Source organism: Echeneis naucrates, chromosome 6, assembly GCF_900963305.1.
Source record: "Echeneis naucrates chromosome 6, fEcheNa1.1, whole genome shotgun sequence".
Classification (NCBI taxonomy): domain Eukaryota; kingdom Metazoa; phylum Chordata; class Actinopteri; order Carangiformes; family Echeneidae; genus Echeneis; species Echeneis naucrates.
The window spans coordinates 10,483,891-10,500,385 of NC_042516.1; the positions used below are offsets into that span (position 1 = coordinate 10,483,891).

Consider the following 16,495-nt stretch of genomic DNA (forward strand, 5'->3'; position numbering starts at 1 on the left):
CAGAGGAGCGATATCACTTTCTCATACACATTTCCTGTGTATTTAAGTAGCGCTGGAATGGAGGTTTTGTTTTGTTTTTTTTTGTTCTGTACCCCTTTACTTTCTGTTGGAGAGAAGGGGACAGGAGATTAAACTGCAGATGACGATCAACAGCAGTCCAGTATTGTAAAGGAGAAATACTTTTTTAATTAAAACCAAATACTTCTCCTTGTTATCAAGCCTCCATCCTTGCCCTCCTTTGTTTCTGTCCTCCCCTCCTTTCTGTTTTGTCCCAGTTAATTAAACCACAGAGGTAGCTGATGCACCTGACAACAGTGTAGTTCATCAACGTGTTACAATGAGAGAGGCTACCTCCCTAGTGTCTCTGCTAGTGTTAGAGGGAGGGAGAAGGAGGGAGAAGGAGGGAGAGAGAGGGAGAGAGACTATTGTGTGGCTGCTGCCTTGAAAAGGTAACAAAGAAAGGAAAGCCCTGAGGTTTTTCCATACATCTGAAAACCTCCATCAACACACACACATGCACATATACACACAAATCCAGTATAATTCCCTTTGGGGAAGCTCCCTTGTGCAGCTTCTCAAAGACGCAGACAGAAAGAGAGTCGAGCAGGAAAGGAGTTTCTCAATGATAAGCATTTAGGGTTTCCACGTTAGAAAATGGCATGTGCATAAACAAATTAGGGCGTGTGTATTAATTTGTGTGCGTAAGTGTGTGTGTGCATGTGTGCACAGCATGTGTGTGTGTGGGGGGAGGTACATTTGTATTGTGTCAGCCTGAAGATGCAATTATGAAAACAAAGCCTAAACTACGCAGGGAAGTCTGAGCGCTTAGCAAACTGGAAAGCCAGATTATTCATTGCACTCATTGTTGAGACTGGGAGAGAGGTGGAGTGGGTATATGAGCAAACAAAATCGTAAAACTGCTATTATAAGACCGAACAAAGCCTCAATCCTGTAAGTTTACTATTAGTGTCATCTCAAAGTCAAAGTGGAGGTTGCAAAATAATGTGGAGTCAAGGAACAAAGAATGTTGACACAATGGAGTAAAGAGCGATTAGGAGCAATGAATAGAGGATGATTAGTTATTCAGAGAATGGTTGGCAACTAAACTCAATTTAGCCTTCATACACTATCACAATTAAGAACGTGGGCGCGTTCAAGCTGCATGGGAACTTTGCTTGTGGGACTTCGATGAATTTGGATAAAACTTGGATAAAGACTGCATTCCTTACATCTTCAATGAGGGGTTTTTATTTTAATCCCTGATCAGGATGTGGAATGAAACACAAAATTTCAGTTTTTCCAATTTGTGGAGCCTAATTTCTTGGCTCGCTTTTAATGCAAAGAAATGTGGTGTTTATTAAGTAGAAACAGAGCTTAGCCCAGTCATAAAAGCAAATAAATACAGCTGTATGAGGAACAACAGCATAAGCGTTCTCAAAAATACCAAACAAGAACTATAAATCAATGTCAATATAATTAGACCATGATGTGGACTGTGGTGACATATTACATCTACATTTACAAAAAACATTTTTATACAAGTATGCTGTGTTGTTTCTTAGAAGATCTCCCAAAATTCTGTCAAGAAAAAGTGATCTTTAAACAGGCTGAATTTCGCAAAGATTTTTAGACTATGATTTTATGTTAACTCAACATTTTTCAGGGGCTTTTTATTTATTCATTTTAAGAGATGGCTGTTGACCAGAGTGAAACCAGTGAAGAACACAAATCAAAGTGTCAAGTATTCTACCTTGAAGAGTTTGTTATGAACTTGTTTTCTGCCCTGCCAATAAGATAGTGTACTGTAGCAAACTTCCCACATCATTATCTTATGTATTTAGTATTATTTGTGCTATGTGTTGACTGTGTGTTTGTGTGTGTATACATGCACGTACATGTGTGTTTGCTTTAATCTCTGAATAGACCAGTGTGTGGGGCCCCGTCTTCTCAGTATTGAAGTCAGCTTTTGTGTCTGACCTCTTGAATTCTGTTATTTAGTCTTGTGTTCCCAATGTTACACACTGAAACAGCACTGTGTTTTGTTCTGTTTTTTTTTTTTTTTTTTTTTACACTAAATGTGTCACATGCTGACCTTAGATTTCTCTAACTATAACAGCAGCCTTGCTTGTTGTTTTGGCTGGAGAAAAACAGCACGTGTATGTGTGTGAGAGCATGTGCATGTGTGTGAAACCACAACCCAACGTCTGCAAAGGAACCATGACTGTTTTCCCAACTTTTTGTTTTGTCTGGAGATAGTTCTCAGGACAGTGTTTGTGCTAGATCAGTCAGGCCATTGTTACTGGACAATACAGGCATGATGTTTGCTTATTACTGAATAACCAGCAAATTGATAAAGCTCTTGATAAAGATCTTATTTAAGTGAGGCAGTCGGTTCACAGCTTGGTCAGCTGATCATCTCATCTGTTCCCTGACCGTCTATGTTGCTGAACATTTTAGCCTGAAACTGACTGAGTAACCTGCCTTCCTGAGTTGACAACATAATAATAAACCACATTATCCAAAGCTTGGTTCCAGACTGGCTGCCTTTCTGACTGACTGAGTCACTGGACAGGTGTGTGACTTACACCTGAAGCTGTGCAGGTGACAGAGAAATGAACTTCAGGTTTTGTGAAGAACAATTATTGAATTTCCTTTTTTTCTTTTGTCATTCCTTACAAAGCTGTAAAATATCTGCCATCTCGCTCACTGCTGGGTGTTTGCATTGCTGACTATTTCACTGGGTTTATCAAATGTATGCGATCAATAGTCTGAGCTGTGCCTGGCAGGTAAGGTGGTGCCAGAGCTCAGTGCCAGGGTTCAGGTGACTGACATCCACTAGAAAAAGCAGTACGGAGGTCCTCTTAACGTTGAGGTCTAAGTTTAGGTATCTTCTAAAAGTCCTTAGAAATCTGAAAGATGGGACGAGAATTTTATTTTACCATTCAACCACTGATTTCAGATAACATCATAGTCGATTGCCTTCTCATTGTTTGTACACAGCAAGACAACAGCAGGGTCAATCTAAAAATGTGAGTGAAACTTAAGCAGCAGCCGCAAACAAGATGACATTGCTGAACTGTTTTGTTTCACTACAAAGGCTCAACAGTGATTTGGTGTCACTGAGAGATTGAAAGGCGCAGTACAGACAACTTCACTACCAGCTTTGCAATCTTCAGGTTAGACAATATAATATGTGGTAAGATTGTGTTACCAATTACTTTTCCCCCTAAAAAAAGAGGTCATGCATTATGTGTGAGTGTGAGGAAAGAAGCATAATCACTGGGTTAATGTTTCTGTCTCACAACTGTAGGAGCATTTACCTCTTGGAAAGAAAGCATGTAGGATGCTGCGTTGCACAACCAGTTTGTGTGTGTGTGTGCGCTGTGTTTTCGTGTAACACACTTGAGTTAATTCAGTTACTCAGGGGTTCTGTCATGTAATGCCTTGTAATGACACACAATCTCATTTTGTCCAAGGAGACACATCAATCTTTTGGATTTACCGCGGGCAGCAGAGTCTCTCCTGGTGAGTGAGTGGGGAGCGCAGTTGAGGGAGCGCGCATGTGTGTGACTAAGGCATGTATTTGTGTGTTTGTGTGTTAAGCAGTGGGAAAGAGGGAAATGGAATAATATGTTCAGACCACTGGAGCCGAAAACTACCCATGCATTGGTTTGATAAACAGCAGGAAAGGCCATCACGGTACATATCAAGTAAAGGTGTGTGTGTGTAAGTGTGGGAGAGTCTGTCAATGTATGTGTATGTGTTTGTTTGTGTGTGTGTGTGTGTGTGTGTGTGTATGTGTGTGTAGGAGTCTGTCAGTGTCTGTATCTGTGTGTGTGTGTGTTGGTGTAATAAAGAAAAGGAAAAAAAAAAACAAATAAATATAAAAGATAGTAGGAATTCCTTTGTGGAAGCATGCATTTGAAAGGTGTGTTTAGGGGAAAAATAAAAACAGATTGTGTGTACATCATTGCATGTTCATCATTGCATTCCCACAACCACCCACAATCAGAATGTGATCAAGAGCCCTGGAGTAAACACCCTTCACTCCTATGGAAATCTACTTTTCTGCAGCGCAACCCTTTTTCAATGCTGTTTCACATTGTGAATTTTCACTTCTGCTCCTCCAAGAGAAAAACACAAAAGAGAAAACAAAATCATTGACCAACAATCAACGAAATGAAAGGGCTGTCAAGTAGAACAGTGTAACATGGCCTGTATATTGGCTTTTGAGATAATGGAGGGTAAAGGAAACTCTGCAGCAGGTAAGTGAATATGGTGCAGCCAGAGTAGCTCTTTTGCACTGTTTCTTAAAATCTGCACCATGGGGAGGAACGCCATTCTTCCAAAAGCCATTCCTGCATTTTAGGGTTGATGATGTGGCGGGGAGTGCTGCCTAACAAGTTGATCCAAAGCCCCCCATCAGAGTTCAACCACATTAAAAACTGCTGACGGCAACATGATTCACATAATTTTCCTTCTCATCACAGCACACAGTGATCCCTCTGGCTCTGTGGACGGGAGCATTGTCCTTGAGGAGACCACTCCTATTAAGATAATAAAAAACCAACCAAGAACAACTTTATATTAAACTGCATTGATGTTTCCATCTGATGGGAAAAGTCAACAGAGCTACTGTTGAAAAGCACTCACGTCATATGCACTACTCCAACCTGCTAATAATATGGGTCTGAACAATTTTATCTGAAAAAACTTTTGCCCACATCTCTGCAAACCAGCATCCACAGTGCTTACACTACTGAACTCTCAAACGTGCATTCATGTATACCTAACAGCCTACACCTCTCTACATTACTGTCAACAAGCTGTTCGTGCAGTCTTATCACATCCTGCCTTGACAGTCTGAGGAAGAGTTTCTCTTTCGTTTTTTCTTCCACATCATGGTAATGCACAAGCATAACAGTTTCTGACCCTAATTACTGGTTTCTTTCCCACAGATCTAAATGCAGAGATCACTTCAGATACTGTTCCTATTGAAGCACTAAGCAGCTAAGCAGCTTTTGTGAGTGAGGCTGTTGCCATCCATGCCCTAACGATGAACCCTCTTACAAAGTCGCTTGCCTCCTGCCATCTTGATATAAAACTAGAATCAACTGGGCCAGCTCAGCATTTTTTATTTACCATCAGTATCTGTAGAGGAGATCTTATGAACCCCACTGAAGACTATAACAATCTGAATGGAAGTCTCAAGCTGGAGCAGATATGCCTGCTGTGTGGTCAGTTTGTAAATAGGAAAAGGAGAGACCCCTGTGCCTGTCCATAGCATCTCATTTAAAGACTGGCTCCTTATCCTCTTAGGCTTTATTCACTTACTGCAATTGCCAGAGAAATTCAAATTACAAAAGAGCACATACAGTGGCCCTGATTCAATTTGCTTTTAACCCGACTAATGACTTCCCAATTTGCTCAGTCTTCTTCTCTGTACCACTTTCCACTTTCTCTTTCAAGCTGAGGCTTTCATCTGAAAAAATGGCTCGTCTTCCCTTATCCTGACACGACAATTCCTTTGTGATTTTCTTTAATCTAAGGTATGTCACCAATAAGCTGTGCTGTGTATTTTCTACTCTGCCATGTCGAAGCCTCTGGCATCAAAAACACAATGAGCTGTAAGCTTCAAATCCCGAAAAGAAATGCACTGTGGATTGGAAAAGAAGTGAAGCATGACTTTCTGGTGCTGAAGACTGAAAAAGTACTGCTATATTAATTGTCAATGTCAGATAACTGAGTATTGAACAATTGTTTTTACCTGGAAAGTTAAATATCACGGTTTCACTCAGGCAGTTAAAAACCATTGGCTTATGGATTCTTGTGAAGAAAGAACAAAGAAAAGATCAGAGTTTTCTGTATTAACCAAAAGGAAGTCAGAGAGCTACATATAACAGAAACAATTTCAAGGGCAGAGAAGTTAGTGTGTACAGTTTTCAGGGTGAGCACTCTGTGACAGATTACGCCAACAGTGTAGACGTGTACACTGAAAAAGACAGGTACACAAAGGGGGCCCTCGACAGTTTACCTCACCACTCCTTTTTCCTCTTTCACTCTACACCTCTCTCGCCTCAGCCTGGTATCATCATGCCTCCACATTACCTGCTGTTTTACATTAAAAGCTGTCTGCAGGTTAATGTAACTGTGACTTCATGACATCACACTGGCAGCAAAGCTTTTCACCACCCATTCTTTCCTTTTCTATGCAAATTTAGAATACAATCTATAAATAATTGTATCTGTATAGTTCAGATCTGGATTTTCCTTTTGGTCATTTCATTTCTATAAGTAATACATCAGATCTGGAACAGGAGTCATAAAATACTTTTGTTCAACTTCTTTTTATCCCCAAGGTAATAGGTTTCCCTCTGGCATGCAAGACGTTGCTTGTGTGGTCAGGGCCAACTGCTAACCCTGCCGCTGCTTACTTATTACTTACTATTTTATTGTTTTTCAGTCCATTTCGGCATCTGCAACCCCAGATTCACTTCTCCTTTCACTGGCTATAGCCATGAACACTACACCTTGGGCACAATGGGTCACATAATTCTTTGAAAAGGTCAGTTGATAAGACCTATTATTCCACTGTGTCGGCCCGAGTAGTGGATGGAGAAGTTGTGGCAGCCAGATGAAAATCACAGGAAGCACGCAGCGAACACATGAAATGTCCAACTCTAACATAAACAAACTCACAGCATATGCTAACACGCAAACACAGACACTTTTCGCTCTCTGTCAGCTTTGTGTGTATTTTGCTAAAGTGATTTTTATTGATTGTAGAAATCAAGGACTTGGCACGGATAAAGGTCTGTAAGAAATGAGCTAGCTCAAATCCTTGTTCCAATGAGTGTAGCCAACCGCAGAGAGAATGGAATAGAAAACTAGAGAGGGGGAGGAAAAAAAAGATTAAATACAATGTATCGTGAGTGAAGCGTCCAACCAAACATTCATGTTTGAAAGGTATGAAACATCCATTCAAAACTCTGACAATGGCATCATACAATATTCACCGTGGCTTAATGTTCAGATTAAATTAGCTTTCTGTTAAATAGATAAATACATTATTATTAGTGTCAGAAGGTGGAAGAAAAAAAACAGGGGAACTGAATAGAAGGAGCTGAACAAAGGAAAAAGAATAAAATTCTGTATGGAATCCAAGGTTATCTTTTATACTGCCTGGATGGGTGAGGCTTGGAACTCAATTTCCACCCCTCCACAACAAAAAAATCAAGACTGTTGATATTTATGCTGTATTAAATCCTTCAATGTTTGCCTCTATTCAACAGATGTCAGCATCTTTATTCGTTGATCTATTATCTGCAATGCATTTATAGGAGAATCATGTGCAGGCTGTGAAGAAGCGCTATATTTTTACAGCAATATGAGGATAAGTATTTAAATGGAGTATATGTTAATGTGTTAATGATAAAGACGAACTATAAATTACCAGAGATATAACTTTCAATATAATGCTAAATTATGTCAAAGTGCAATTAGTTATGTTATTATTAGTTCAACTACTAACTATCTGTTGCGACAGAAGGGCTGCCAACACGTCAATCAACCATCATGGCAGCAGTTAACCTTCCAGCAATTACTCACCTATGTTTGGAAGCCAAAGAAGCCTCCTACCTAATACCCCTGTGCCATCATGTCTACCTGCTTGCCTGGAAAATACAGGTTGCTTGTTGGGTTAGGGTCACAGCACATTATGACCTGACTTTAGCACGTTGTAATAACAGTAACAGAGATGATGACTGCCAAAAATGTGACTACATGGAAAACATAGAGACAAACAGTGAAATGAATTGAAATCAGCTGTAACAGTGAAACAAACGGCTGCCTGGAGTCTAATGGCAAAGGCTCACACAATCTTCAGCTACAAATACACACACACATTTAATGACCCATTCTGACTGGCTCTAAATTCCTTGTTTATGATGCTGAAGCATCACGATTCAACTTGCTCACAAAAGAGCTTTTACTGTTACTGACAACACACACAGATACACACGAAGCAAGAAGGGACCATTAGTATAGCCTAGGGCCATACTAACACACACACAGACAGACAAACAGGCTTCCCTACCACTGTCAGCCATGCTAAAACTGGGACACAAAACTGAGCATTAGAAACACAAGAAGCTCTTTTCCAGTTTAAGACAGTATGAATAATGAACTCTACCCTCAGGCTTATCTGTTTGCATAAAGAAGCAATTTAATGTAAAAAACCATGCAAAACCAAACACTGGCAACAAGATCTTCATAGAATTACAGAGCAAGTCCAACATCAGCTGTTGGTGTCAACATCAGAAATAAGAGAAGGGTGGAATTCAAAGCAACCAAGTCTGATTCAGTCCGTTGATAAAAAGCTTCTTTCAAATGCCATATGCTTCTTTTTTGCTATTCCCTCTGCTGCCTCACCTTTCACTGACCATTCAATCACATACATACACAACATCTGAAAAAAAGCTTTCTGTCTTACTGTCACAAATACAAAATTCTAGATGGTTTAGAAGTTTTGCCTTCATCAAAAGCTGCTTAACCTCCTGAAAAAGCTCAACTGTGATTTATTCTGTTTGCTTTCAGCAAATTCTGTTTAACTTCAAGTGGCATGTTAAATTTCCTTATAGCCAAGGTTACAGGGATTATAAAGTTTATGCTGTGTGTTTATTTGATAATTACTGGGAAGTATGGAATATTGAATGAATCAAACATCCCCTTACAGACTTAAATTTGCTCAACAACATACTGCAATATATTACAAAACTTATGGAAAATGAAATTGAATTGTCATTAAATTTGACTCACATTGTGACATTTTCTAAAAACAACCACATTGCAATTTGTAACATTCAATAATTTTACAATACTCACTGGAACTTTAAGTACAGTAAAGTGTCCGTATAAGGTAATAAAATTAATAACTGTAAACAGCATGGATGCAACATGCTGGTTTTGGACTGAACCTTCAAAGAAGCTCCCACACAGTTTTGGCTCATTAATGCGTCAAGTAAAGACGACTCAAAATAACTGTGCTAATGGCCTAGGAGAAACCTGACAATGTTCCTTTAATATAAAGCCAGAGGGCATTTCAGGACTAGCTGGACTGCGATGAATTTATTTTCTGACAGGGATGAAATTAACATGGTGGAAAAAAGTCAATTTAATTCTGCTTTTAATAGGTACAAATGAAATGAATATGCAATTTAATGAAACTAATATTGTGAATCAATTTGAACGTGAAATTAAATTTTCATAGGGAATCCCAGGTGAAACACTAAGTCAGGCTGTTGTGAGGACTTGAAGGGAGTGGAAGAGTCGGTTCATCAGTTAGCCTTAACTCACCATGTGGAATCATTTTGATGAGTAAATGGGTTTTATTTAAGAATAAGTGTGGAGAGAGGTTTTACTTTCTTGTTTTACAGAATAAGAAAAAAGAATGGCGCATTACAGTATCTAAAAGCCGGTTCTGGTAATTTTGCCCAACAGGAATCTGTCTCCCAATAACCCATCAATAACCCCCCCCTCAAACAACACAACTGCAGCTTGATTTTGCCATCACCTCTGTTAACAAGGGGCTGTATTCCTGATTACTCAGTTTGGCGGAGCAGCCAGCTCAGCATTGTTCCAAACTTCCTCCATTGAAGAATTATGTTTCTACTGTGCTCTTTGGAGCCTTCAGATTTCTTTTGTAGACTTCCAAAACATCTATGTCTGCAGACAGTCTCGTATCTGTAGGGCAGATGGCTGTCATATGCAGGTGAGGCTTTCCAATTCATGTCCAGTCAATTAAATTCACCTCATGTGGACAAGATGTAGAAAAGAGAAACAGAGAAATCAGTGGGTTTTTTTTTTTCTTTTTAACGAATTTCAAAAAATTTTAAAAATTCTGTTCTTTATGATTAAAAAAAACTATAAAATTATTTTATTAGAATTTTATTTAATGATTTTAAATTCAAGGTTTTCCTTGCGCAGATAATCTGTGAAGGCACAACATTCTGCAGGGTGATATCAACTTGACACTTGGCAAGAAAACACAGGGAAGGAGAGAGAGCAATCTTAAATGAATGCACCCCACATGTCCAAACATAGAAAGCTGGCAACAAACATTAAACACTAAAGGCCACACACATACACACACTGAAAATTAATAGCTTCAGATGTTCTCATCTGACAAAGGGGCAGTCTAGAGAACAACTACAACTGATGTTGTTCATGTGTGTGTCACACAAAGACCCCTCTGTCTCATCAGCTGATAAATGTCACCAGGGATGTCACTACTACCTCGGGAATATTTAAAACAGACCATCTAAAACGGAGCACATAAAGGACACATTCTCTTCTGTTGAACCAACACACATACACATCAACTATGGTACTAATGACTGACCAACTTATACAAAAGTACACGCTAAGCTTGGATTTTCAGTAAAAAGACAGTGAAAAATTTGTAAACAGACAATTCACCCAGTCAACACATCCCTAGCGTCCTAGAAGAGTTTCAGTTGAAAGGCTAAAAACAGGGGAATTTGAATGTAGCCAGACTATCCTGTTTGGAAAAACAAGGCTGACTTCATCTGGATTGGATACAGACCCCTCCTGAAGGAGGGATGACAGGGAACTGACCCCTGCACATACATACCACAACACATACCACGGAGGGCTCACAGAAGAGGGAAACATGCAAAGATGCGTTTAGGTTTAATAATGAACAAAAGCATAGAGATATGAAAATGGTTTGTCAGTCAGCCAGGTTCTTCAGGACATAAAGCACGAAAAACAGAAACTAAGAGGGCAGTTTTAGTGTGATAGCGAAAGAGAGTGAAAGAGAATCTGATGGATCTATTGGTCAACAATTATCAATGAGTGCCTGCATCCATGGAAGCAATCCATTACTATAAAACCAATTCAAGCCAATCATATGATACTGATAGCCAATTTTACAGGGGAAGCAGTGAATGAACTACCATGGCAGTCATACAAATATTTGGCTTTTTACTTTGATCGCAAGCCTTCTTTAAAATGGTTTTGATGGTATATAGTAGATAAAATCTCTCAGTTTCAAGGTAAAAGTAAGTGGCTGAAAGTTATTGCAGCAATGTGAAGTATGGTAAAGTCACCAAATAATTTGTTTCCTGTATTCCTATGAGCCCAAAATAATAATAAAAATGTCTACTCTACTTTAGTAATATATAAAGGTAATAAATAATAGGTCAGGAGTGGAAAACAGGACACAGCCCCCTTACCTCTGGGTCACTAAGTCATAGGGACCAGAATGCTGCTGCAATTAGTCCAGAAGGTTCAAGAACACTAATGGAAAGTCGAGTAAATACTAACGTTAACACACAACAGGCTCAAACAAAGAGATGGTGTGTTGTTGATCATGTAATGTCTACAACTTCTTGACGGTGATTTGTGACAGCTTGAGCTCATTTTCTGTGGTAGTTCAAAAAAGCCAAAGGACTTCAAAGTAAAAGAAAAATGAGTATTTATAAACGCAAAAAATAGCTGTAGCCTTACACTGTAATAGTGCTGTGTCCACAAGTTGTTTACTTTGTCACTCTGTATGTGAACCCATGAATGTATAGACATTGAAGATCTGCAGGGGGGATGATTGATGGCTCATCGTTAGCTTAGGCCCAGCACAGTGGAATTAGTTTTTGGTAACCCTTGGTAACTAGCCCACTGAGAATACAGCACATGGGTCAGTATAGACACAGAGATCTGTAAACAACATGAAATTAGCCCATAGAAAGGTTGGGTCTGTGTGTGTGTGTGTGTGTGTGTGTGTGTGTGTGTGTAGCTTTCTGCTTTTATATCCATACCAATGGAAATGGTATAGCCGATGTATACTTAGCTTTCCATCCTTTTATCTATCACTCCATCATTAGTATTTATATACATCATCCTCATTTTTCTGAGCTACTTATGGTAAAACCACATTTAATATGCATTCCTAAATAAACTATCTGCCAGTGATTTAACAGCTAAAATAACAGAACTTTAACAGGATAACACACAACATCACAGATGTGACTGAAGGAGATGTATCTCTAACTGTGTCAAATGGAAACTGAGAAAAAGAATTCAGACACCTGTTGGCTTTCCATTACATTTGAAGAATAAATGGCACTATATGCACATGCACACACACAAACACACTGCATACACATCTCAAGCAAACCATGTAAAATTGATAAAATTAGAAGCACACAGGGGGCTCCGTTTAAGTGGTTGTGCAAAGAGGGAGAGGGCATGCACACACAAGCAGACAAACAGAGATACACACACCATAAACCAGAATGGCAGGGAAGCAGTGAAATGGAATTCACAGTTAAAGATGAATATTTCATGAAGCGTGTTTTCTGTTTGTGCATCTGGGCCCTACCCAGTGTTAATGGAGATTATTTCGATGAGAGGGTTCCTCCTGATCTTGGGCAGGTCCAATCTTGCTCCTCCAAGCCTCCGGCCTCCATCTTTCTTCTGACCCAAAAGACGGACAGAATGACCTAAAAACAAAGAACATTTCTTCACTGCATTATATTCATATCATAGTCCAAACTGTTACTGTGTTCCTTCGCTGATGTTTATTTGCGAAGAAGGTGACACAGTCTGGTTTTGACCTATGAGTGGATGGCTGAAGTATTTCTACATTAAATAGGAATAAATTCAAGTTGCATACAGTGTACTAGTTGCCATGTTTATTGTTAAGAATATCAGGTAGTGGTATGTTCAAAGCAGAGACAAATTAACAGGTCTTGCTTTTCAGGAAATGGCATAATAGGCCAAACTCTGGCATCCGCTGAATCTCAAGTCAATTAAGGATGTGAATGCACCAGGTGTCCACTCAGGCTACATGATATTCTTGCAAAGCGAAACTCTCCTGAATTTTCAATAATATTTATGCCAAGATATAACAGATGGAAACAATGAATGATGGTTGAGGAAAAGGAAGAAATGGGGCTATTTATTTTATTTTTTTTTTTTTTTTGGGGGGGGGGGGTCCAAATGCACACTCTAAAGCTCCCTGTGTTACAGAAGCAAATGAGAATCCATAGCAGACTCTAATAGCTTATGATGTTCAGTCTTTGGTGTGTGGAAATGGGATGCAGCACTCTCTCCTTTCCAACCCTAGCAGCTAAAGATGTGCAAGATGGAGGCGCTGAGGGATGGAATTGTCTTCCTGTTTTCATCCGCTTTACATTGGTCTCATGGGAAGGTGGGCTCAGGGCAGGAAGCGTGGTTATCAATTGGTAGATAAAAATGACAATCTCCCCCCAGAGGAGGACAAAGAGCCAATTGGTGAGGCGTGACTGGTCATAATATCTCAGCACAAGGAAAAAATCAGAAAACTTCCCTCATGGAAAACAGCTGGGACTCAGCACATATGGCCATCTCTTCCTCTAGCTCTCTGTCTGCAAGTCTCCCTTTGATCATAACCCGAGGATTTAAAGTCGTGTTCTCTCATACTTTTCACTCTGTGACCACCTTTTCATCTGTTGATTTATCGATCAGCTCATCTATACATTAATATTTTAATTTCAGTTTCCCAGTTCCACCTGCTGTTTTGAACAATTTATCAGAAGGGCATTTAACAGATGTAGTGCATGAGAGAACAGTAGTATTAAAGTGAGCACCCATCAAATTGGAGATGAGGTGGTATTGTTTAATTTCATTACATCATTACATCCAAATAACAGTGAAAACAAAACCTAGATCATTTCAAAGAGCACGTGATCCAAAACATTGTGTTCGATGTTACAAATGAAAGAAAAAGAAAAAATATGGGATCAATCTTACAATGCACAAAATGACAGGCTGTAACGCAATGAGCCTAACAATAATGGTTAGCATGCTTGGGATGAACAATGGACCTTGAAATTCACATCTGGGAGATGTGTAACTTTGCTGACTGAAAAGAAAAATCATGACAGTAATTTAGCTGTACCTCAGGCCTCTTGGTGAAGGACTGTGCTTAATTCAGTTTTGAAATTCCCTATTTTTTCCGGATTGTTGATATTGTGAATTTGTTCTGATTGTTTTAGCTTTGGGAAAATAAAGTCACTGATATTTAATTGCATTCACAGACTTGTCAGGAGAAAGCAATTACCAGTACAGTGCTGAATTTCCAGATGTTTTTCCAAATTATAAGATTGACCATTCTCTTGAAAATGTTGTTCCCCACATATCCCCCACATATCCCCCCCCCTCCCCTCCCCCAAACTTCATAGGACCCCTGTTGATGTCACTGCCACTAAAGACTCAAAAAATAATCTCACTACCAGCATGGAATCACTCCAGGAGTGTACCCAATGCCAAATTCAATTTCAGGGCCTGGGGGACCGTGAATGGGAAGCAAGACATAAAATGGCTAACTTGAGAAGCTGAAGAAAACCAAAGAACACAGCTCTATTTGTCATCTCAATTACAGAGTTTAGAGCGACCAACTGCTGTGATGGGCAACCCCACGTAGACATAGAGACATACATTGCCCTATACCCCATTTTCTTGTGACTGACTGGATGCCTCCTCCTTTCCCTCCTGCATTTGTTTTACAATCTCTCTCTTCTTTGTTCTTTGCTCTCCTTCATAAATACAAACGGACATAAATCCTTCTGTCCACTCATAACGTCCCATCAGAACATGCTAGAGGAAAGGAGGGAGGGAAAGCAAAAATAGATGGATGGAGAAGCTGATAGATGGATGGTTGGATGATGATGGAAAAAAATATATCACAGATGAAAGATGTATAGGACAGCCAGATGGATGGCTGGATCATAGAGGTAGGGAGCTAAAAGGATAACCTATTGACCTGTGTCTGATGTCTCATAAGTGGTTGGTCTTGTTGTGCTCCCTGGTTTGATTATAAAGCAGCAGGCAGGGTGGAGGGGGATGGGTGTATATTAGAAAGATGGGACAGAGGTGGCAGAGGAGCAGGACAGTAGGGGTGTAATGCTTGTCATTTATCCTGCCAATATAACAGTTTACTGGAGATGTACAAATGTATTTTTCTTGCTGAACATTGGTGAATTTAATTTTGAAGGGAAATATCAGAGAGTCACATCAACTATATCGAGAAATTCTCCACTGTGCCTTAACGCCAATACTTCAAAATGGGATTGGCTTCAAAATGCCATATGTTGGACTTTGATGCTTGATAAGGAAAAGCTCCTCTAAAGAGCGTTAGAAGATAATGTTCAGAACAGCTTGCGATGACTTCAAATACTTAAGAATGCATCAACTTTTCTCTTGATACCTGCTCTTTATTTCATTGACTTCCTGGCTTATTCTCTGTTGAGCAGCATCTTCATACTCCTGTGTTATTTTTCAGAACTGACACACACAAGCAGTTTGTTTATACTGGTGAAATAAGGATCACAAGGTTATATGGAAACAATATGGCCTCAGATCTGTCGCTAAATAGATACATTAGTCTGTCTAACCTTTTCTGCCCCCAGTTTATATGTCACACACTAAATCTAAACCATTTCTAAAACATAAAAGAATATCAGGTGAAATAGTATCATCCTAAGCTATCGTCTCACTGGTACAAGATCAATATTGGGAGGCCAATAAAGCGATAGAGACATAAAAACACTGCTATGAAGAAAAAGGCCTATATTTATTAATGGTGCACAGATCAGACTCGGGACAAAGTCGCCCTTTCTTGAAAACATGAAGAATATTCTTCATGAATTAATTTTCTTGTAATCTTAAATATGTATATATTTGCTTTGTGTTTTAGTAATCAAATAATGCCGTTAAAAATCTGTGTCTGTCCAGTTTTTTGTGGGTTTTTATTTATTTGTTTGTTGGTTTTGTTTGTTTTGGGGTTTGAGCAGTTTGAAAAACACAATGAAGACAAGAGGTGTATAAGAAAATCAAAATCTGGTACCAAAAAAAAAGAAAAACTTCTGACCACAGAAACAACACTACCCGCTGAGTCACTTGTGTTGGAAGTAGTGGTAATTTGTGGGACTATGGGCATCCTCAGCAACCCAACCAGCGATAACCAAAGGATAAAGACATGCTTTGGGATTCATAAGAGGCAGTCTTTTGAGCTTTATGTTTGGTAGATGCACTATTTACAGTAGTGAGGTCTCTTTATGTAGTCACAGTTGTTAAGTTCTTTTGGAGCCAGAATAGATAGTCTCTCACCTCAAGATCCGAGCTCATAAAAGCATAGCAGTGCTCATGTGGAAAACAGACCTGCAAGCAATTTTGGTGCAGCAAAGAACTGCGTCTATTAGCAGTTCATTGAAGTAAGTATTTTAGTAGCCATTACAACAGGCAAATCCCCTAGCTTAAAGGTTTATGCGCAGGCCTCCGAGCTGAAATAACAGTTCTCAGTTTATACGAGGTCGTAAAGAACTGTAATGATACTGGGGAAATTAGTTTCCATGGAGGGGGGAGAAGGAGGGAAGAAAATGGGGGGGAGGAGGGGAGAACGGAAGACATCAAAAGATTCAGAGAAATGTGTGGAAGA

At 39.4% G+C, this 16,495-nt stretch overlaps 1 protein-coding gene across 1 annotated transcript in view; it reads right to left on the minus strand.

Moving 5' to 3' along the window:
* Window positions 1–16,495, minus strand: part of cdkal1 (CDK5 regulatory subunit associated protein 1-like 1) — a 202,331-nt gene that overhangs the window by 120,165 nt on the left and 65,671 nt on the right. Inside the window, exon 7 of the mRNA XM_029505241.1 lies at window positions 12,398–12,518. Coding sequence (XP_029361101.1) covers window positions 12,398–12,518 — 121 coding nt within the window. The remainder of the gene's footprint in view (window positions 1–12,397; window positions 12,519–16,495) is intronic.